Source organism: Staurois parvus, unplaced genomic scaffold (genome assembly GCF_062004578.1).
Source record: "Staurois parvus isolate SC_StPar_1 unplaced genomic scaffold, SC_StPar_1.0 ptg000011l, whole genome shotgun sequence".
Taxonomy (NCBI): Eukaryota; Metazoa; Chordata; class Amphibia; order Anura; family Ranidae; genus Staurois; species Staurois parvus.
This window is the reverse complement of record NW_028317807.1, coordinates 25293069-25317735: the sequence shown is the minus strand read 5'-3', so window position 1 is coordinate 25317735 and position 24667 is coordinate 25293069. Positions and strand designations below refer to the sequence as shown.

Here is a 24667-nt window from a genome sequence, read left to right as displayed (position 1 = left end):
TAGGTTTCATGGGTTTTCCTTGTTCTATTATAAAGCAGAACAAGTGTGTCTTTTACATGCCCACTCATTATAAGAGCTAAGTAAGTGGTCTTTCAAAGCATGATTTCTGTCATATATTATATATTACATAATGTAACTTCGGAAATATGGTAAGATTTTGCACCGCATTTTTATGTACAACTTTGTACTTCTTTTTCTTTGTATCTTTCTTTTGTAAAATAAAAACATTTACTTTACTTTGACCTTCCTCATTCCAATGCATTTCAATGATTTTCACCAAACTTTCAGCGAAATGAAGACTATCCCATTCACTCATTACTGATGGTGGCCATTCATTCTGTGATAACTGAATGATTTCTTTTCTGATCAATCTCTTCTGATAAGAATAATTGGTTTGTAGTCAACAACCCATTGCATTGATATGCCACACACAGGGAAGCTGATTTCAATGGATAGTTAGGATACAATTGATTGTATCTCTGATTTTACCATCTAATCTCATAATCTGATAGACTGAAATATGATCATATTCATGAAATATCACAGTGCTGCCGATCGATGTAAAAAAATCTATAATTGTCCACCCCGACTGATCGAAGTCTAAATTGAAAATATGGCTATTTGATAATTTTTTTTTTATTTTATATAAATACATATACTGTGTGTATATATACAGTATCTCACAGAAGTAAGTACACCCCTCACATTTTTGTAAATATTTTATTATATCTTTTCATGTGACAACACTGAAGAAATGACACTTTGCTACAATGTGAAGTAGTGAGTGTACATCTTGTATAACAGTGTAAATTTGCTGTCCCCTCAATATAGCTCAAAACACAGCCATTAATGTCTAAACCGCTGGCAACAAAAGTGAGTACTTTCCTAAGTGAAAATGTCCAAATTGGGCCCAGTTAGCCATTTTCCCTCCACGGTGTCATGTGACTCATTAGTGTTACAAGGTCTCAGGTGTGAATGGGAAGCAGGTGTGTTAAATTTGGTGTTCTCACTCTCTCATACTGGTCACTGGAAGTTCAACATGGCACCTCATGGCAAAGAACTCTCTGAGGATCGAAACAAAGAATTCTTGCTCTACATAAAGATGGCCTAGGCTATAAGAAGATTGTCAAGACCCTGAAACTGAGCTGCAGCACAGTGGCCAAGCCCATACAGCAGTTTAACAGGACAGGTTTCATTCAGAACAGGCCTCGCCATGGTCGACCAAAGAAGTTGAGTGCACGTGCTCAGCATCATATATAGAGGTTTTCTTTGGGAAATAGACATATGAGTGCTGCCAGCATTGCTTCAGGGGTTGAAGGGGTGGAGGGTCAGCTTGTCAGTGCTCAGCCCATATGCCACACACTCCACCAAATTGGTCTGCATGGCTGTCGTCCCAGAAAGAAGCTTTTTCTAAAGATGATGCACAAGAAAGCCCACAAACAGTTTGCTGAAGACAAGCAGACTAAGGACATGGATTACTGGAACCATGTCATGTGGTCTGATGAGACCAAGATAAACTTATTTGGTTCAGATGGTGTCAAGCGTGTGTGGCAGCAACCAGGTGAGGAGTACAAAGACAAGTGTGTCTTGCCTACAGTCAAGCATGGTGGTGGGAGTGTCATGGTCTGGAGCTGCATGAGTGCTGCCGGCACTGGGGAGCTACAGTTCATTGAGAGAACCATGAATGCCAACATGTACTGTGACATACTGAAGTAGAGCATGATCCCCTCCCTTCAGAGACTGGGCCCCAGGGCAGTAATCCAACATGATAATGACCCCAAATACACCTCCAAGATGACCACTGCCTTGCTAAAAGAAGCTGAGGGTAAAGGTGATGGACTGGCCAAGCATGTCTCCAGACCTAAACCCTATTGAGCATCTGTGGGGCATCCTCAAATGGAAGGTGAAGGAGTGCAAGGTCTCTAACATCCACCAGCTCCGTGATGTCATCATGGAGGAGCGGAAAAGGACTCCAGTGGAAACCTGTGAAGCTCTGGTGAACTCCATGCCCAAGAGGGTTAAGGCAGTGCTGGAAAATAATGGTGGCCACATAAAATATTGACACTTTGGGCCCATTTTGGACATTTTCACTTAGGGGTGTACTCACTTTTGTTGCCAGCGGTTTAGACATTAATGGCTGTGTGTTGAGTTATTTTGAGGGGACAGCACGTTTACGTTGTTATACAAGCTGTACACTCACTACTTTACATTGCAGCAAAGTGTCATCTCTTCAGTGTTGTCACATGAAAAGATATAATAAAATATTTACAATAATGTGAGGGGTGTGCTCACTTCTGTGAGATAATGTGTGTGTGTGTGTGTATATATATACAGTGGGGCAAAAAAGTATTTAGTCAGCCACCAATTGTGCAAGTTCTCCCACTTAAAAAAATGAGAGAGTCCTGTAATTGGCATCATAGGTAGACCTCAACTATGAGAGACAAAATGAGAAAAAAAATCCAGACAATCACATTGGCTGATTTGGAAAGAATTTATTTGCAAATTATGGTGGAAAATAAGTATTTGGTCAATATCAAAAGTTCATCTCAATACTTTGTTATATATCCTTTGTTGGCAATGACAGAGGTCAAACGTTTCCTGTAAGTTTTCACAAGGTTGGCACACACTGTTGCTGGTATGTTGGCCCATTTCTCCATGCAGATCTCCTCTAGAGCAGTGATGTTTTGGGGCTGTCGCTGGGCAACACGGACTTTCAACTCCCTCCAAAGGTTTTCTATGGGGTTGAGATCTGGAGACTGGCTGGGCCACTCCAGGACCTTGAAATGCTTCTTACGAAGCCACTCCTTTGTTGCCCGGGTGTTATATTTGGGATCATTGTCATGTTGGAAGACCCAGCCAGGTTTCATCTTCAATGCCCTTGCTGATGGAAGGAGATTTGCACTCAAAATCTCACGATACATGGCCCCATTCATTCTGTCCTGTACATGGATCAGTCGTTCTGGTCCCTTTGCGGAGAAACAGCCCCAAAGTCTTGTATGTCTTCCATTTTCTAATTATTGCTCCCACAATTGATTTGTTCACACCAAGCTGCTTGCCTATTGCAGATTCAGTCTTCCCAGCCTGGTGCAGGTCTACAATTTTGTTTCTGGTGTCCTTCGACAGCTCTTTGGTCTTCACCATAGTGGAGTTTGGAGTGTGACTGTTTGAGGTTGTGGACAGGTGTCTTTTATACTGATAACAAGTTCAAACAGGTGCCATTGATACAGGTAATGAGTGCAGGACAGAGGAGCCTCTTAAAGAAGAAGGTACAGGTCTGTGAGAGCCGGAAATCTTGCTTGTTTGTAGGTGACCAAATACTTATTTTCCACCATAATTTGCAAATAAATTCTTTCCAAATCAGCCAATGTGATTGTCTGGATTTTTTTTTCTCATTTTGTCTCTCATAGTTGAGGTCTACCTATGATGCTAATTACAGGCCTCTCTCATCTTTTTAAGTGGGAGAACTTGCACAATTGGTGGCTGACTAAATACTTTTTTGCCCCACTGTATATATATATATAATATATATATATATATATATATATATATATATATATATATATATATACACAGTTGTGTTTAAATAATAGCAGTCAGACATCACTAACCTGATCAATCACTGTTTTTGGTAGAAATGATATTTCTACATGGCAAATAATGTACTAGCAGGTGTAGTAGAGTAATAGAAATCCAGCAGACCCAACAGTCATGACATGCATGCTGCTGATTCTGTGTAATTGAATCACTAATTGAAAGGGGCATGTTCAAAATAATAGCAGTGTGGAGTTCTGTTAGTGAGGTCATTCATTCTTTGAAAAACAGGTGGCAATTATTGCCCTTATTTAAGGAAGGAAGGCAGCAAATGTTGTACATGCTGGTTACAGTGCATTTCTCTCTGCAATTCTGAGGAACATGGGTTGTTCCAGACATTGCTCAGAACAGCGTACCTTGATTAAAAAGTTGATTGGAGAGGGGAAAACATATAAAGAAGTGCAGATAATTATAGGCTGCTCAGCTAAAACGATCGCAAATGCTTTAAAATGGCAACCAAAACCTGAAAGACGTGGAAGAAAGTGAAAAACTACCATTCGAATGGATAGAAGAATAGCCAAAATGGCAAGGACTCAGCCAACAATCAGCTCCAGGAAGATCAAAGAAGGTCTAAAGTTACCTGTGAGTACTGTTACAATAAGAAGACGCCTATGTGAAGCCAAGCTATCTGCAAGAAGCCCCCGCAAAGTCCCACTGTTGAAAAAAAGACGTGCTGAAGAGGTTACAATTTGCCAAAGAGCACATTGACTGGCCTAAAGAGAAATGGCGCAACATTTTGAGGACTGATGAAAGTAAGATTGTTCTTTTTGGGTCTAGTGGCTGGAGACAGTTAGTCAGACGACCCCCAAACACTGAATTCAAGCCACAGTACACTGTGAAGACTGTGAAGGTTGCGCAAGCATCATGATATGGGGATGTTTCCCATACTATGGTGTTGGACCTATTTATCACATACCAGGGATCATGGATCAGTTTGAATACATCAGAATACTTGAAGTCATGCGGCCTTATGCTGAAGAGGAAATGCCCTTAAAATGGGTGTTCCAACAAGACAACGACCCCAAACACACCAGTAAACGTGCAACATCTTGGTTCCAGACCAACAAGATTGACGTTATGGAGTGGCCAGCCCAATCCCCGGATCTTAATCCAATAGAAAACTTGTGGGGTGACATCAAAAATGCAGTTTCTGAGGCAAAACCAAGAAATAGAGAAGAACTGTGGAATGTAGTCCAATCATCCTGGGATAAAATACCTGTTCACAGGTGCCAGAAGTTGGTTGACTCCATGCAACACAGATGTACAGCAGTTCTCAGAAACAGTGCTTATACAACTAAATATTAATTAAGTGTTTCAATGGAAAGCAAAATCTTCAAACATTTTTCAGTTTATATAGTGAATGTTTGAGTTTGTAAAGAAGAATACAAACACTGCTATTTTTTTGAACAGTCTAATATTCACTTTTCTTCAATTTTTTTAGAGGAACAACACAAATTTGATATATTTTTCTTCATGTTTTGATTTGGAATAGAATGTGTAGTGTTCCCAATGCATTTGTGTGTATGGAAATAAAAGCTATTAGAAGGATTTTGAGCTTTATTCACTTTTTTCAACACACTGCTATTATTTTGAACACGGTTGGACAAAATTATGAAAACATCAGGTAAAAGAACGAAATCATTACCTAATATGGTGTTGGACCACCTTTGGCATCCAAGGCGACCTGAATTCTCCAGACAAATATAAGTCTTGGATGGTGGATAATGGAATCTGATACTCTTCATGCAACAATAGTTCCAGTCCTAGCAGAGATTCTGATGGCAGAAAACAAGCCCGAACTTTGTTCTCCAAAATTGACCATAGTGACTTTGGTCTGGGACTGCGGCACCCAGGGAAGGTGCGAGACTTTGGCTGCATGTTCATAAAGCCACGATTTGACAACTCCAGCTGTGTGAATGGGAACATTATTGTCTTGGTAAATGGGGAAACAACGTCTGCACCATGGGGTGCACATGATCAGTCAAAATTTGTGCATAGTCACTGGCAGTGTCTACCTTTCAAGGTGATGATGGAGCCTGCAGAATAACAAGATATGGCTGCCCAAACCATGATTGCGCCGTCACCGTGCTTTACCCTTGGCACAAGACAGTCCTGGCCGTAAGCTTAGGACGGTGTTTGCCACTTGTAAACTGTCAGGAATGGACCTGCCAGTAATGGTGGGACTCACCTGCCTTGTGGGCTGCAGTACCAGGGCTGGCCAGCGGGTGCTCTCAGCAATCAGAGACTCAACCCTGTAGTCAGCCAAACACCTGAAGCTGATTACGGAGGTGTATTTAAGGGATGGCCAGACCTGCAGTCTGTGCCTTGGTGTGTGTTTTTCCATGGGCCCCTGTATCTTGTTACCTGCGTTCCTGTTCCTGTTTCTGTTTCTGTTCCTGTTCCTGCCTGACTGACTCGTTGCCAACCCTGCCTGATCCTGACCTCTGCTGACTTCTCCTGTTTGATCCCTGGCTTGTGACCCCGACCATTCTCTGCCTGACCCCCTGTACCTACCTGCCCGTTAGTTGCTGTACCCGGCTCGTGACCTGACTACTCTCTGCCTGCTCCTCCTGTTCCTACCTGCCCGATTGTTATTGACCCGGCCTGCCTGACTACGCTTGCATTGTATGTATTGTTATCTGTGGGTGGTTTGGTTTGGTTCGTTTGCACTGTGTTTATGTTTTAGTATTGCACTGCGTTTTGTATTGTTAGTATTAATAAATTATATTGTTTATAACATATCTGAAGCCTGCGTTTCCCTGCAGCAGTTCACATACCTCTGGTCATACCCGGAGCCCTGACAGTAAATGCATCCAGTGGTTGGGAACCGAATGAAGCTTGATTCATTGGGCCTTATTACAGTCTTCCATTGATTGATAGCCCACGATTTATGGATGTTGCACCACTCTCTCCTCCTATGAGCATTAATATTTGTCACTAATGGTTTGGCAATTGCAACTCGACCGTGATTGTTTTGCCTTTGGAGTTCACTCCACACCGCTTTGGTGGAAATGGGCTTTGGAAGACTGAGATTGAGCTCTGCAGTCACTTTTGCAGCAGTTGTTTTTTTATTTTAGGTCACAATCCTGCACAATGTCCTTTTGTCTTTCATTCAATTGACCATGTTGACCGCGCTTATGCTTATCAGATGACGTTTTTCCGGATACTTTATATTCTGTCATAACCTTTGATACTGTACCTTGCGATACCACAAATAAATTGGCAGCTTCAGTTACAGAGGCACCAGCTAAGCGGGCACCAACAATGTGCCCTCTTGGACACTCAGTAAGTTCTGACATGACACCGTATTACTAGCAGTGTACACAGTGAATGATGAATGGTGAGGCTTCCCACCTTTTAGCTAGGTGTCTCATCAGATAGCAGAAGAATTCACACCACTTCCTCTTTCAATGAGAAATATGTGGTCACTTTCACACCTGAAAATCATGTAGAATTTCCATATTTTTGTATATATATATATGTATATAATATTACATTTCATAAGATTATTATACAGCTTATTTCATCAATATACACTGCTCAAAAAAATTAAAGGAACACTTTGAAGACACATCACATCGCAACGAAAAAAAATATCGTGCTGGATATCTATACTGATATAGGAATGTAAGGATGCCTCATAGTTTGATGAAACAATTATCAACCTACAGAGAACTGAATTCAAAGACACCTCGAAAAACAGAGTGAAAAAAATGATGCAGCATGCTAGTCCATTTTGCTGAAATGTCATTGCAGCCACTCAAAATGGTACTCAGTAGTTTGTATGACTCCCACGTGCTGGTATGCATGCCTGACAATGTTGGGGCATGCTCCTAATGAGACAACAGATGGTGTCCTGGGGTATTTCCTTCCAGATCAGGACCAGGGCATCACTGAGCTCCTGGGAAGTCTGAGGTGCAACCTGGCTGCGTAGGATGAACCGAAACATGATATCCTAGAGGAGTTCTATTAGATTTAGGTCAGGCGAGCGTGGGGGCCATTCAATGGTATCAATTCCTTCATCCTCCAGGAACTGCCTGCATACTCTAGCCACATGAGGCCAGGCTTTGTCGTGCACCAAGAGGAACCCAGGGCCCACTGCACCAGTGTAGGGTCTGACAATGGGTCCACAGATTTTATCCCGATACCTAATGGCAGTCTGGTTGCCTTTGTCTAGCCTGTAGAGGTCTGTGCATCTCTCCATGGATATGCCTCCCCAGACCATCACTGACCCACCACCAAAACGATCATGCTGAATGATGTTACAGGCAGCATAATGTTCTCCACGGCTTCTCCAGACCCTTTCATGTCTGTCACATGTGCTCAGGGTGAACCTGCTCTCATCTGTGAAAAGCACAGGGCGCCAGTGGTGGACCTGCGAATTCTGGTGTTCAATGGCAAATGCCAATCGAGCTCTATGGTGCTGGGCAGTGAGTACAGGGTCCACTATGAGGAATTTGGGCCCTCAGGCCACCTTCATGAAGTCTGTTTCTGATTGTGTGGTCAGAGACATTCACACCAGTGTCCTGGTGGAGGTAATTTTTGTAGGGCTCTGGCAGTGTTCATCCTGTTCCTCCTTGCACAAAGGAGCATATACCGGTCCTGCTGATGGGTTAAGGACCTTCTACGGCCCTGTCCAGCTCTCCTAAGGTAACTGCCTGTCTCCTGGAATCTCCTCCATGGTCTTGAGACTGTGCTGGGAGACTCAGCAAACCTTCTGGCAATGGCACGTATTGATGTGCCATCCTGGAAGAGTTGTTCTGCCTGTGCAACCTCTGTAGGGTCCAGGTATCGCCTCATGCTACCAGTAGTGACACTGACCCTAGCCAAATGCAAAACTAGTGAAAAACAGTCAGAAAAGATGAGTAGGCTAAAAAATATCAGTGGCCTCCACCTATAAAACCATTTCTGTTTTGGGGGTCATCTCATTGTTGCCCATCTAGTGCACCTGTTGTTAATTTAATTAACACCAAAGCAGCTGAAACTGATTAACAACCCCCTCTGCAACTTAACTGACCAGATATATATCCCAGGAGTTTAATTGATTTGATGCTATACTCTAGTTAAAAAGTGTTCCTTAAATTTTTTTTGAGAAGTGTATATCATCTGCTACTCAGTTCATAGTTCTCATCAGTGATCTTCAAGGGACACCTTTCTTATTGAATCAAAGTAAGCAGTTTCAATACAGTAGAGGAGCCTGTACAAATGTGCAAGATTGGGGGTATGGTTGGAGTTCAGCTTTAACCTACAAGACTCATATATTCCAAATTAGATGTATACCCCTGTTTGTGATTGCTTCTGCTACTCGGCATGCCATACAGTAGGTGATTAGGTCTGAATAAAAAAAAGCTTCAATAATTAACATAGATCTTTCCTTGCTCTCTTGAAACTGTGATGTCTGCTTTGTATAGAAGAGTGGTAGGTGCAAATAAAGAATGTAAGGATGTCAGGTACTGGACTAAATATTAGCTGCATTCCCATTGCAAAGAAAGTGGTAAAAGTGTTGACTGATTGTATTAAGTAATTTAATGAGCTCATTATTTTAAACTATATCTTGCTATTCAAATTAAAGTCACACTTTAATTTGAGAAGTCATCTTCTGTAACTATTTCAGTACATGGGACTGTGAAGAAGTGCAGTGTGGATTTTTATACATGACACATTTGATACACATTGTTTTGAAATGTTTGACTGCATTTCCCTATATAGGAGACTACACTTACTCTTCGTTAGGCATCTCTATGGTTGTATAAGGACATGCCTGCTCTTTTTAAAAATTAGTACAGAGCAAGACCTAGGAATTGAGTTACTAAAGGAAAATAGGCCGTTTACTTTGCAAGTGAAGTTGCACTTTGCAAAGGAATTTCCCCCAGAGCCTAGTGAATGTGGCAAAATGTCACCATGCAGAGAATAACCAAATACATGCACGGACAATAAAAAACATAATTTGTATGCTTGCCTATGATTGGATGATGGAGGTCATCAGAGCCTCACCATATGAACTAAGCTCTGGAACACATTTCCCTACTAAGTGCCCTTGAAAATTGAACAGCCTATTTGCCTTTAATAAATCGACCCCCCCATCAGAGGTTTTCCCTACACTGTAAAAACAGTAAAATTGGCTATCACTTATCCCATTCCTGTGGTAAGAGGACCACTAATGAGCTACAGTGATTCTTAGAATGCAGTGAGCATTTGTTTTTCCTGTCAGAGTGATGGATGCGCATAGTGTAGCAGTGTATTTCTCAGCTCTGGTCCTTAGGAACCATCATGCATGATTTCCACATTTCCTTGTGGAAGCACAGGTGTGCTGATTGATTTAATAGAACCTCACTGTGGGCCTGATTCACAAAGCTATAGTAACATTTATAGCATCTTAAGGCTGCCTTTCAAGCCTAATGTCCTAATATTGACTGAGAGGCCACTTTAGCATCCCTTAATTCCTGTTGCAACTTATTGAAACGTGTCCCCTTTGACTTTGTGAATCAACTGGAAAACATGGACTGTTACAGGCTTATTCAGTAGGGCAGAAGGAAAGGTGTAAAGAGTAATATCACGTCGCAACCTGAACATCTTTCACTGATGTGGATTAAAGCAACCTTTTTCTTCCTTTCCATCCTTTTCCAAAAATTTCACAAACCACTGCTACACATTAAGTGATAAGCTTAGCTAGCTCTTTCTTCAACGAATTTAAAATTCTTTCCCCATTCAGCTGACAAGACCTCCCTATGTAACTCACATGTAACGCAAAAAAGAGGCGCATGCCTGTCACCTATTTCTCGTTTGTACACAACACTCCACCCTTCTTGCATGTGCATCAGTCAAAGTATTCTGAAGTTAGGTGACATTGTTAGGGGAGAGGCCCCAATGAACGACTTTCTTTTTGACTTTTAAATCCAATTTGTACTTTTCCATGACAATAATACAGTAGACATCCCAACTTTCTAAATGGTCCAGGCAAATATAAAAAAAACACCAAATAAATGCAGCACTGTAATTATTAATACATAATTAACATTATTTTTTGAATGCAGGCAGTATAAGTACCAGAATTAGACCGAATATCAGCCTCTCGCAGTTCCTTAACAGCAGAGCTTTGACTGGGGAATGAGAAACAGCACAATGAGCCAATCTGTAATGCTGCAGGGCAAGGAGAATGCAGGTATGAATAGATAGTGGAGAGATTACTGACTGGGCCACTCCAGAAGGCGTATTCTGTGCTGTTGCAGCCATTGTTTTGTTGAATTACTTGTATGCTTTGGGTCATTGTCCTGTTGCATCACCCATCCTCTGCGGAGCTTCAGTTGCCGGACAGATGGTCGTAGGTTTCCTGCAAAATGTCTTGATAAACTCTGGAATTCATTTTCCCATCAATGATAACAATCCGTCCAGGCCCTGAGGCAGCAAAGCAGCCCCAACCATGATGCTCCCTCCGCCATGTTTTACAGTGGGGATGAGGTTTTGATGTTGGTGTGCTGTGCCTTTTTTTCTCCACACATAGTGTTGTGTGTTCTTCCCAAACAACTCAATCTTGGTTTCATCTGTCCACAGTATATTTTGCCAGTAGTGCTGTGGAACATCCAGGTGCTCTTTTGCAAACTTCAAACGTGCTGCAATATTCTTTTTGGACAGCAATGGCTTCCTCCGTGGTGTCCTCTCATGTACTCCATTCTTGTTTAATGTTTTCCTTATTGTAGATGTGTCAACAAAAATGTTAGCATGTGCCAGAGATTTCTGTAGGTCTTTAGCTGACACTCTGGGATTCTTCTTTACCTCATGCAGCATTCTGCGCTGTGCTCTTGCAGTCATTTTTACAGGACGACCACGTCTAGGGAGAGTAGCAACAGTGCTAAACGTTCTCCATTTGTAGACAGTCTGTCTTACCGTGGACACATGAACATCAAGGCTTTTGGAGATACTTTTGTAACCCTTTCCAGCTTCATGCAAGTCAACAATTCTTGATCGTAGGTCTTCTGAGAGCTCTTTTCTGCGAGGCATGGTTCACATCAGACAGTGCTTCTTGAAACCAGTAAACCCAAAACAGGTGTTTGTTTTTTAAGGGCAGGACAGCTGTCAGCAACACATCCTATATCATCACACTGATTGGAGTCAAGGTTGGCTCACTCCTGGCTCCAATTAGCTCTGGGAGAAGTCATTAAGCTAGGGCCTCACATACTTTTTCCTCCCTGCACTGTGAATGTTTACATGTTATGTGCAATTAAACCATGGCAACATCTAATGTTTGTGTAGTATTATGTTCAGCAGACTGTGTTCTTCTATTGTTGTGACTTAGATGATGTTCAGAGCACATTTTATGCCCAATTCATGCAAAACTCCACATAATCCCAAGGGGTTCACATACTTTTTCTTGCAACTGTACTACAAAAATGTTGGATACAATTGATTGGACCCGTTAGAAATTTTCAAATGATTCCAAGTTATCTTCTGTTTCATTTCCAAATGTCCACCTGGTTATGTATACAGCCTGGAAAATGCTAGAGAGAAATGTGGGAAATTGTTCAAATACATGTGGAAAAATTATATTATTTAAAGCAGTTTGTTTCTCGACTATGAAAATCCCTGTGTATAACCACCATTGATTTTGATAGACTCTAGCTGTATACAGTTATATAGCATAATGGATGACTCTAGTCACACCAGTGACTAGGCCTCATGGGAGCATGGCCTACTCAATGTTCTCTGTATTTTACCTGGGTAGTCCTAGTATTCTGAATCCTCTGCATTACTATGAACCTCTGATAGGAACTGTCTCCTTGTTCAAAGGCTCGTCATCTATGTGATATGAACTTGGCAACATGAAAGAGGAAAATTAGGATGATAATACAGATTTTGAGATGGTAGGAAGCAATTTTTTTGAGAGGAGACGGAGAAGTCTACTACCGGGACCTGGGGTAGATGCTCAAGGTTTTAATGGCTTTATCGTTACGAACTGTAAACCAAAATATTGATTGGAGAGTTGTTTTCTTAGTTATCTTGGTTCCTACTAGGAACAGTGACCTTTTGCCATGAATAGTCCTTGACATGTCCTAATCATTTTCCCTATTCTTAGTCAAAAAATAGCTGCTCTCCCCCTCCCAACTATAAATAAACTCATATCCTTCCTGTGTGGTGGTACAGAAGACGAGGACACATGTGGAGCCAATCTCATCATCTTTCATGAATAAAAACTTGCTTATTCTTTTAATTATTCACCCCTGATGTACAATTGATTTTGATAGTGGGGGAGTGTGTTATGAGGGGACAATAAAAACAGCTTATTTGTATGTCTCTGGGCCCCTCTCCCAGCCTTCTGTTTCTGGTTGTGTTCTTCATTTTTGTTTTGTCTTCCTCTGATTCTGTGTATATGACTTCAATAATAATCTGTACCACAAACATCCTCAACATCAATGTTAATAGCATAACGAACCATATCGGGGTTGTTTTGGTATGAGCATTTGTAAACAAAAATGCTTAAAGCATTCAGAACTAATTATTATTTGTCTAAATGCTTAACTCGTTCTCTGCGCATAACATAATACATTAAACCATTGTAGAACTTTTGATGATTTTCCTAAAAATGTTTTAAGACATATCTCCCAATACAGTTACCTAGAACTATGGCTAGGTTGAATAAAGTAGACCAAGCCCCAGGTAGCTTCCACAAAGCATTGGAATTAGAGATGGCCTCTGTTTGCCAGGCAAAAACTCCCTCTATACAGTTTCAAAAATGTATTCCAAGGTTTTAAAGGGACTAAGAAAAGAGTGCCTAAACATGCAGACATTCATTACTGGTACAACATAATTTCAAGCATTTGTAAAGTCAATTTTGTTTTCCTTTTAAAATCGCAAACATGGTATACTTACCTGCTCTGTGCTCTTGGTACACTTACATGCTCTCCTCTGCTTGTGTCCCACGCAAGAGCTCCTGGCTTCTCCTCTACTTGGTGTGCCACCATAGCAAAGCGCTTCCTATTGTGGCACACCTGCGGGCTCGATTCGGAGCCGTGCTGCCTCCGTCAATTGACACAAACATGGTATATTTACCTGCTCTGTGTTCATGGTATACTTACCTGCTCTCCTCTTCTTGGGTCCCTTGCCAGAACTTCTGGCTCCTCCTCTTCTTGGTGTGCCACCATAGGAAGGCACTTCATATTGTGTTACACCTGCGGGCTCCATTCTGAGTTGTGCCACCTGCATCTATAGACAGAGACAGTGAGGCTCGCCCTGCCCCGCCCCCGCTCTCTCGTCATTGGACTGACAGCAGTGGGAGCAAAATGCTTAAAAATTTCCCCAAAAAATTGTACACAAACCAGCAGGTAGATCAAGTCTGCCTTTTGATTACACAAGCCACAGGTTTTCATTGTGTATCGTTACAGCCTTCCAGCTGCCAGTGTCCTAACAACCAATACCATCAGTGGTTGATAAGGAGGACTTTGGGTGCCGGACAGCATCTTTGTTTGCTCCTCTCCTGCCCCCTTCCATCAGCACTAGGGTCACATTAGCTGAGCGAGGGAATGAAACATTACAATACTAGTCAATACCAGTGATCAATGGTGTATTTGCTTTGGAAGAATAAATTGTGCTGGGTGTCACACACGTGTGAATGTTGCTGCATTGTGTAAAGCTATTAGTTTAGTACTTTAATTTTAGAATGGGGCGCCTTGTGATTGTTCCAGGATTTTAAAAGGCGCCTTGACTAAAAAAAGGTTGAGAAACACTGCTTTAAAGCACTATTGAACAGCCTTAGCACTTCTGAAACTCTCCTGACAGATGACTACAGTGAGTGCACAGAAATTTAATTTCATAACTTACTTTATTTAGACTACAAAAACATTAAGAACATTAAATGTTTTGACTGTAGAGAACTTGCAATATACATTTTATTGCCACATAAATGTAAAAGTATATATTGTACATACATAAACACTAGTCACAGTTTAAGCCCTGGTTCACACTGATACGGTGCAGAATTCACAGCGTTTTCTGTGCGAATTCCGCACCACATCAGAATCGCACCCCGTTCATTCGAACAGCTGCGGGTGTGCATGTTAAGTTAACAACACCCCTGAAAGCGGTCCGCAAAATGCGGTGCCGAATCGGATCGCATAGATGTGAATACCCATGCAATCTGATTCTAGTGCAGACCCAAAAAAGGGTCCTGCACCTTTTTGGTGCTGGTCCAATCGCACCGCATACAAATCACATTTGATTTGCAGAGGAATGCAGTGCGGTTCCTGTGCGAATCACATGCGATATACCACAGAGCATATCTGTGAACCCAGGCTAAACTGGCATTAAATCCCAAACAAAAATATTATTTGTTGCAGCTTACCAATCATTAGATGTGGTAGCCGAGTGAGTTTTCTTTTCTAAGCTTTTTTCTCTGTTTTCACCTGGTGTTTTGGCCAGTAACACACCTCCTATATTAGAGTGCCCCCACTCTGCATGAAGAAGCACAAGGGACACCTTTGGAAAGCAGCATTGTCAGTCTGGGTGGGTGGGGTGGGGGTGTTAGATGTATTAACACATATAATTACACTGGAAAATTGAAGCCATACTTCAGCTAATAATTTAAAAGCAATTACAGCAAACTGTTTTTTCCTTTTCGGAAAAATATTTTACATAAATAATTAAAAGCTGATCATTGTTAGCACTCCTAGTATTTAATGGTTTCTCTCATTTCTATAAATAATACATTCTGCTGGGGAGCATGTTCTGTTGAAAAACAACAAACTTACTGACTGGATCACCAGATGTAAATAGAAGAAACAAAAGCTAAAAAAGAAAACAAATGTAGCCATCATATCTAAAAATTGGTAAGCTGCAATATACTAAATGATTGCTTTTGGGTTTAACTGCTTCCCCACTGCCCTATAGTAGAAGTACTGCTATGGGGTGACAGGGCTGCACAAAATCACACACACACACATATATATATATACAGTATATATATATATATATATAGAACTTGCACAATTGGTGGCTGACTAAATACTTTTTTGCCCCACTGTATGTATATATATATATATACACGTTATTTTTGCCCCACTGTATATATGTATGTATGTGTATATATATATATATATATATACGTTATTTGCATTTCCGGGTAGTGCGCGCCGCCCTACCTACGCCATCATTGGCGGCTAGCCATTTCAATCACCGCTGACACCTGGAGATCGCCGTGCAAAGGTCACAGCGGAGAGACCTGTGTGTAAACAATACAGGTCTCTCCCCTGTCAGCATGGACATGCTTCCCTAGTAAAACAGCACACATAGCAAAACACACACAGCACACAGTTAACCCTTTGATCGCCCAAAAGTTAACCCCTTCCTGCCCAGTGTCATTAGTGCAGTGTCAGTGTTTTTTATTAGCACTAATCTCCGTATTAGTGTCACTGGGGATGTCAGTGGCAGTAAATCAGTTCCCACCCAGTGTCAGAATGCCCGCCGCAGATATGCTATAAGTCGCTGATCGCTGCGATTACTAGTATACCAATTACTTTTTTTAGCACAGACATGTAGCATTATACATTTTGGCCTAATTTTATAGCAATGTGATTTTTTAAAAAAAATTTATTGGACATATTTAATAGCAAAAACTCATATATATTTTTTTCTTAAAATTGTCGATCTTTTTTTGTTTATAACGCAAAAAATAAAAAACTCAGAGGTGATCAAATACCACAGAAAGAAATCTCTATTTGTGGGGAAACAAGAACATAAATTTCATTTATGTACAGCGTTGCACAACTGCGGAATTGTCAGTTAAAGTAATGAAGCGCCGTACTGCAAAAAGTGGCCTGGTCAGGAAGGGGGATAAATTCTCTGGAGGGCAAGTGGTTAATATCACTTTAACTTATCACATCAACTCCAATAAAGAAATTCATTTCCCTTTGCAATCACAATGCCATCTGGTTTCCCATGGTATGACACATTATAGTTTGTTGATTAAATTATAAACCACTGTTGAAAACTGAGTAACAAATTATTAGTCTGCAGTCATCGCAACCTATACTGTAAGTGGCCTCGCAATACAGTGGACTCTCAGTTGTGTTACATAGCCTATAATGCTTTGCATGAGATATTCCAATTCTGATCCCATGATATCTATAGTTTATATTAGGAATGCACCGATACCGAGTATTTTCATGAGTACTCGTACATGTGAAAATGCTCCCGATACCGGAAACCAATACTTTGTGGTGCGATTTGCATCAATACAAATTACACCGCAAAGATTAACATGTGTTTTGAACAAGAATGCGATTCCTGTCCAAATCACATATGGTCTCCCCACTGCTCCTGTGTGACCCCAGTCTTGTCATAGCCTGAATTCACACAGGAGAAGTGTGGGACACCTTCCCGCAGGCATCCCATGCTGAGTGGAGAGTGGAAGTGTGAGGATGTACAGTATTCTATGGAAGCAGATGCTCCGTATTCTCATCGATAAAGAGAGAAAGTGGTGGGGATTTTCACATGGACAGTGCTGACCAATCAGATGCCGTGTAGCCCCTACTGTCATCACTGCAAGGAGAGAAGAGAAAGCTGCTTCACAAGTCTGGGGATTAGAAATCCCCGACACTTTTTCTCCTCTCCTTGCAGGGATGATAGTTGGGCTAGAGGGCTTATGATTGGTCAACACTGTCACATGGACGGTACTGACCAATCAGATGCCGTCTAGCCTGTACTGTCAGGGTAGGGCAGGGCTTTCAAATCCCCAGACTTGTGAAGCAGCTTTCTCTTCTCTCCTTGCAGTGATGACAGTACAGGCTAGATGGCATCTGATTGGTCAGCACCATCCATGGGAAAATCCCCACCACTTTCTCTTCTCTCTCACTGCTGAGAATACGGAGCATCTGCCATCTGGCATACATCCCCACATGCTCACTCTCCCACTCTCTGTTGCGGGAAACCTCCCTGCACCACTCCTATGACAGCCTGGGTTCACACAGAAGCAGTGGGGAAACTGCATGTGATTTGGACAGGAATAGCATTCCTATGCAAATCGCATGCTGATCTTTGCGGTACAATCCATTTTGTATGCATGCAAATTGCACTGAAAAGTATCGGTACTTGGTTTCAACAAGTACTTGACCAAAAGTAGCGGTACTCATATTCGCCAATTAAAAAAAACAGTATTGGTGCATCCCTAGTATATACAGTTAGGTCCATATATATTTGGACACAGGCACAATTTTAGTTTTTTTCAGGTATTTACCAAAACATATTTAGGCTATAGTTATATAATGGATATGGACTGAAAGTGCACACTCTCAGGTTTAATTTGAGGGTATGTACATCCAAATTGGAGGAAGAGCAGTCCTTAAAGCAGAACTTCCCCTTTTCGGTGGAGCTCCGCTTTAAGAGTAGCCATCCCCCTTTTTCAACAGTCCAAAAGTAACTGGAAAATTGAATCAAACGCCGTTACATGGCCAGGTGTGGGCTGCACCTTTGTTATTTCTTCATCAATTAATCAGGTTAAAGGACTGGAGTTGATTCTAAATGTGGTATTTGCATTTGGAATCTATTGCTGTGAACCTACATCATGCATTTAAAAGAGCTGTACGTGCAAGTGAAATAGGCCATTGTAAGGCTTCAAAAACAAAACAAATCCATCAGAGAGATAGCAGCAACATTAGGAGTGGCCAAATCAACAGTTTGGTACATTATGAGGAAAGAACGCACTGGTGAGCTCAGCAACATAAAAAGACATGGACGTCCACGGAAGAGAACAGTGGTGCATGATCGCAGGATCCTCTCTATGGTAAAGAAAAACCCATTCACAACAACCAGACAAGTGAAGGACACTCTCCAGGAGGTGGACGTGTCATTGTCAAAGTCTACAATCAAGAAAAGGCTTCAAGAGAGCACATACAGAGGGTTCACCACAAGGTGCAAACCATTCATAAGCCTGAAGAATAGAAAAGCCAGATTAGGCTTTGCCAAAAACATCTAAAAAAGCCAGACCAGTTCGGTCAAAGCATTCTTTGAACAAATTAAACTACAATTAATCTGTACCAGAATTACGGGAAGAAAAAAGTGTGGAGAAGGGTTGGAACAGCTCATGATCCAAAGCACAAAACGTCATCTGTAAAACATGGTGGAGGCAAAGTGATGGCATAGGCATGCATGGCTTCCACTGGCACTGGGTCATTGGTGTTTTTTGATGGTGTGGCAGAAGACAGAAGCAGCCGGATGAATTCTGCAGTGTTTATAGATATACTGTCAGCCCAGATTCAGCCAAATGCAGCAAAGTTGATTGGATGGTGCTTCACAGTACAGATGGACAATGATCCAAAACACACTGCAAAAGCAACCAAGGAGCATTCGAAGGGAAAAGAAGTGCAATACTCTGCAATGGCCAAGTCAATCACCTGCTCTCAACCCAATTGAGCATGCATTTCACTTGCTGAAGGCAAAACTAAAGGCAGAAAGACCCACAAACAGAACAACTGAAGACAGCTGCAGTTAGAGCCTGGCAAAGCATCAGAAAGGAGAAAACACAGTCTTTGGTAATGTCCATGGGTTCCAGACTCCAGGCAGTCATTGTCAGTAAAGGATTCTCAACAAAATATTCAAAATCAACATTTTATTTATGATTCTATTCATTTGTCCAATTACATTTGATCCCCTGAAAATGGAGGGACTGTGTATAAAAATGGTTGCAGTTCCTAAACTTTGTACTTGATATTTATGTTCAACTCCTTGAATTAAAGCTGAAAGTCTGCACTTCAAATTAATTTTGATTGTTTCATTTTAATTTATTCTGGTAGCATACAGAGCCAAAAGTATGAAAATTGAGCCTGTGTCCATATATATATGGACCTAACTGTATAATAGCCATATAAAACAGGAATCACATATGTGACCACTGGATTTGTAAGCTGTATATTGAAGCAGCTTAAGTATATAGCCACTTGATCTATAATCAGTCTGCACCATGGCGGTCTTACTAGTCTCGCAATGTTAAACTGTCAAGAGCACTCTCTTAGTTGTTAGAATTTGTCCCATTTAGAGCCAGGGTGGTCATTATTGTGGTCGTAGATTGGGTAAGTAAGTTTAACTGAATACTATGGTTCCTAGGGCTGGAAGCCACAGAGCTATGCAGTATATGACTGGTCCATCTACCAGTCAGATAGGTGCAGCCATATGTACCCAAAGGTACGTAGGGTATGTGTGGCTGCATCTTAAAATATTTGGGAATATGAAAATACTTCAAAAGCAAATGATTATGCATAATTTTTTTAAATGCATTCTTGAATAATGTTACATTTATCTATGCTTTTTAAATAAATCAACAGCTTTTCAAATAGAATATATTTTTTCTCACATTTTCCCACTATGTTCACTGTTCCAGGTGTTGGTGCCAGCCCATATGTGATGAACTGCAATGTCACCCTTGACACACAGGACCTGGCTTTAGGTAGAGCTATAGCAACTGCCATCCGTGGTCGGTCTGGAGGACTTAAGGGAGTGCAAGCAATGGCTTTCCCAAACAGCGGTCAGGTAGAAATAGCCTGTAATGTGGAGAGTTTCAGAGACACGGAGGAGACTACTTCTTCATTAGAAGCTAATAAATATACATTTCATCATATTTGTGGAGAAAAGTTTTTACACATATCTGCTCAGTATATAGAGGCTCAGATTCGGCAATTAGCTTCACAACATGGCATCAACACAGCAGGAACTGCCCTTGTTGGTTTCACTCCAGTAGAGTGCAAAGCTACAGCCAAGTATGCAATATCGCATGGAATAGGAGAGATGTGGAAGAAGAGACACGGTGTTTGTATGTGAAAAACCTGAAAGTCCTCAGTTATAATAAATCTGTAAAACATTCACAGAAAACAGTAGCAATGTTTTTCATGTTTTAACCAGCTCTAGACTTGAAATCTGATTGTCCACTATAGAAATCTAGTCTTTGTAAGGAAGGCCAGTTGTGTTGTTACTTGTTTACCACTCTCTTGATAGGATCATCTTGAAACATACATGAGCCTAGGAATAAAAAATGTTAGTAGGCCACCTTTTTGTTTCTAAAACAATATTTAGGGCTGAACTCCAGGCAAACCTCAAAATACATTGCTGTAATTTTACCTGTCAAAGAATATGTATTTCTGTACATCCAATCTTTACATATACCCAGTTTAAGCACTCGTTTACACTTGTGTTGTCCTCTGAAGAGTGATAACCATTGGATTGCTCTTCAGAGGGGATTTTACAAGTGCTATATTGCTCACCACCTGTTTTAACCCCATAGACCCTGCTCTAGTTTAACCCCTATACCCTACATCAGTTGAATGGGTTGCGTTTGGCATTACCATGACAGCAGGGATATGTATGTGGTTGGTGAGTGGTAAAAATGTGCATCAGTCTCATGTTTTTACTGCCCCAAACCATATGTGTAAACGAGGACTTAACTGACAGCACAGCTAAGCTGGTGACCTCCGGTAACGTAGAATTCCTGGATAGCCCTAACTACTCCTAAAACTGCTAATTCCCCCAACACTTATGCTTACTAATCTATGTAAGAAGGACGTGCAAATTTACATATTCTCAGTCTGCTCCAGTCTGGTCATATAATCTATCCTGTGTCAGCCAGCGGTGGCTTCAGGGGAAAGGAGAGAGCTCTCCGACAATGGCTAATAAAGCCTGGAGCGATGACATCACCCATAAGCTTCAATGGCCCACCCAATGTTGGTGCTCCCTCCACTCCACTGCGGCAGCATTGGTTGACACATGGGAGCAGGATCAAATGACAGGACCAGAGCAGCCTGAAAATAGGTAAGTAAGTATATAAACTAGCTACTCATATGGAAGAAAAATATATTTGAAATATACTTTAAAAATATTCTTCCTAAATATATTGGCATATATTTGAAATACTACAATTTTGGCCGTATTCAATATATTTCAAAATATATTTCAATAAATAAATATATAATGATCTACATATACATATACTGCATGTTGATATGCATTTATATTGCAAAATCTATGAAAAATATTTTTAAAAATACATTTCAAATATAGTGCATGTCTTTAAAAATACAAATCTACATTTTTGGAATGCATTTACAAATATATGTTAAAATAACTTTTTTATATGTTAAAAAAAATCTGCAGAATATATTTAAAAAATATATTTTTTTTTAAATATATATTTTTTAAACATATTCTTCAGATTTTTTTTAACATATAAAAGTCATTTTAACATATATTTTTACATATATTTGTAAATGCATTCCAAAAATGTAGATTTGTGTTTTTAAAGACATACAATTTATTTGAAATGTATAAAAATATTTGTAATTGTATTAAAAACGCAGTTGAACATGCAGTATATATATATATATTTCTTTTTAATTGAAATATATTTTGAAATATATTGAATAAGGCTAAAATTGTAGTATTTCACTTATATGTCAATATATCTGGGAAGAATATTTTTAAACTATATTTCAAATATATTTTTCTTCCATGTGGGTAGTAGCTTAGCAACACACATGTTAGAAGGGGGGAGAGGACAGTTTTAAGAGTATATATAGTTATCCAGGAATTCCACTTTAATCAATACAATTAGGTCACTTCCCAGTTTCAGCTTGTGACCAGACAGTGAAGAAGCAGCAGCATAGTGATAAATAGTTCCTTTGCTGAGTCTAGTCTTTTCTGCTGTTAGTTCCGTTCACACTGGAATTGCTCTTCTGTGTGATTTCAGTACAATGTGATTATCAGTCCATTCATTTGAATGGGTTGAAATATCACAGGACACTATTACCAAAATAGTGGGGGCACTGCTTTAAAAAACACACTGCAACTAGATTGCATGGTAATGCGGTACCATGCGATCCAGTGCAGGCAAATGCACTGTGTATGCGATCTGCATTTGGGGTGTCATTAGAATTCTATTGACACCTGCAGACGATCACACACCCAGTGCGTTTGGAACGTGGTTCTGGAATCACTCAAGGAGTGTGGGTATCCCGCACCGTGTACCAGTGTGAACAAGCCCTCAGAATGTTACTTGACTGCTCTGGTGCTCTGCAACACAACTGTAGCTCCTAGTGCCATTCCATTCTCATTCTGCTCTCTCCCAGTCTGACTGATACTAAATCAAAATCAAGTACATTAGTTAAAGTTAAAAATACATTAAATTAAAGTGTTACTAAACCCACAACAGTAAAATCAGTCTGTATATGCAGTAAACCATGCTTGTTATACTCACTGTGAAACCTAAGGGGTTAATCCTCTGCATTGTATAAACATGGTGTTTGATCCTTTCTTCTCTGCCCCTCCTCTTGTTAAAATGATCACCTGATACAGACTAAATCTGTAGTCACATGTACATGCTCAGTTTGGTGTGTATTGCTAGAGAGGATTTTTTTTTTCTTGGGAAAGTGCATGTGATCAGCACAGGGACTATCAGCACTGTCCAGACAGAGGGTGATAGGTTTCACAACCTCCTAGAGCAGAAAGAAAACTCCTCCTACAAGCTTTAACCAGTGCTCTGCTAAAGTCACAAGACTGCTCTAACTGCTGATTAGAAAAGGTATTTAGCAGTTTATATTTACTAAAATAATTGCATTTCCATGTTGTGTGTACTGTGGGAGACCAGATATAGTGGATGCAGGGTCCTGGGTTTAGGAAAACTTTAATAAATAACACATTGGTGCATTAATTGGTATTATAGTTATATGGGCTTGGAGTACAGGTTTACCTCTTTTCTGCTGCCAATCTGTATAGTAACAGATGCCTTGTGTTGGGAATACATTTATTTATGCAATCTCTTTGACAGTTAACAGTCAACACTGTGCAAGGAGACTAGGTATCAAACCTTACTTTCATTGACAACTTCAGGCCCAACTAACAATTGGGAACCAAGCAGAGTGAGCATGTGATCAGAGTGATCACTATGTCAGCTACATCATAGTGATCACGTGCAAACCGGAAGCTTCATTGAGAGAATACTTGTTTCTGCCTGCAGTTGCAGCCAGTAGATAGCAGTGTGTCTTTTTAGAGCTATTATTTTCTAATGAAACCATAGCTTAAAAAATAACATAATTTACAGTTAGGTCCATATATATTTGGACACAGGCACAAATTTCATACTTTTCACTCTGTATGCCACCAGAATAAATTAAAACAAAACAATCTAAATTAATTTGAAGTGCAGACTTTCAGTTTTAATTCAAGGGGTTGAACATAAATATCAAGTACAAATCTTAGGAACTGCAACCATTTTTATACACAGTCCCTCCATTTTCAGGGGCTCAAATGTAATTGGACAAATGAATAGAATCATAAATAAAATGTTGATTTTTAATATTTTGTTGAGAATCCTTTACTGGCAATGACTGCCTGGAGTCTGGAGCCCATGGATATTACCAAAGACTGGGTTTTCTCCTTTCTGATACTTTGCCAGGCTCTAACTGCAGCTGTCTTCAGTTGTTCTTTGTGGATCTTTCTGCCTTTAGTTTTGCCTTCAGCAAGTGAAATGCATGCTCAATTGGGTTGAGATCAGGTGACTGACTCAGCCAAACACTGCAGAATTCATCCGACTTCTTCTGTCTTCTGTCACATCATCAATAAACACCAATGACCAATTGACACTGAAAGCCATGCATGCTCATGCCATCACACTGCCTCCACCATGTTTTACAGATGACGTTGTGTGCTTTGGATCATGAGCTGTTCCATGCCTTCTCTACACTTTTTTTCTTCCCGTCATTCTGGTACAGATTAAACTTAGTTTCATCCATCCAAAGAATGCTTTTCCAGAACTGGTCTAGCTTTTTTAGATGTTTTTTGGCAAAGTCTAATCTGGCTTTTCTGTTCTTCAGGCTTATGAATGGTTTGCACCTTGTGGTGAACCCTCTGTATTTGCTTTTGTGAAGTCTTCTCTTGATTATAGACTATGACAATGATATGTCTACCTCCTGGAGAGTGTTCTTCACAAGTCTGGATGCTGTGAATGGGTTTTTCTTTGCCACAGAGAGGATCCTGCGATGATCCACCACTTTTGTCTTCCATGGACATCCATGCCTTATTATGTTGCTGAGCTCACCAGTTCATTCTTTCC

At 40.5% G+C, this 24667-nt stretch overlaps 1 protein-coding gene across 2 annotated transcripts in view; it reads left to right on the top strand.

Moving 5' to 3' along the window:
• FTCDNL1 (formiminotransferase cyclodeaminase N-terminal like) overlaps positions 1-20439 on the top strand; it is a 64334-nt gene extending 43895 nt beyond the window's left edge. For both annotated transcript variants that reach the window (XM_089672914.1, XM_089672905.1), the window contains one exon: positions 19952-20439. In XM_089672914.1, the coding sequence (XP_089529040.1) occupies positions 19952-20388 (437 nt within the window). In that variant the 3' untranslated portion in view covers positions 20389-20439. The remainder of the gene's footprint in view (positions 1-19951) is intronic.
• Positions 20440-24667: the final 4228 nt, after the last annotated feature.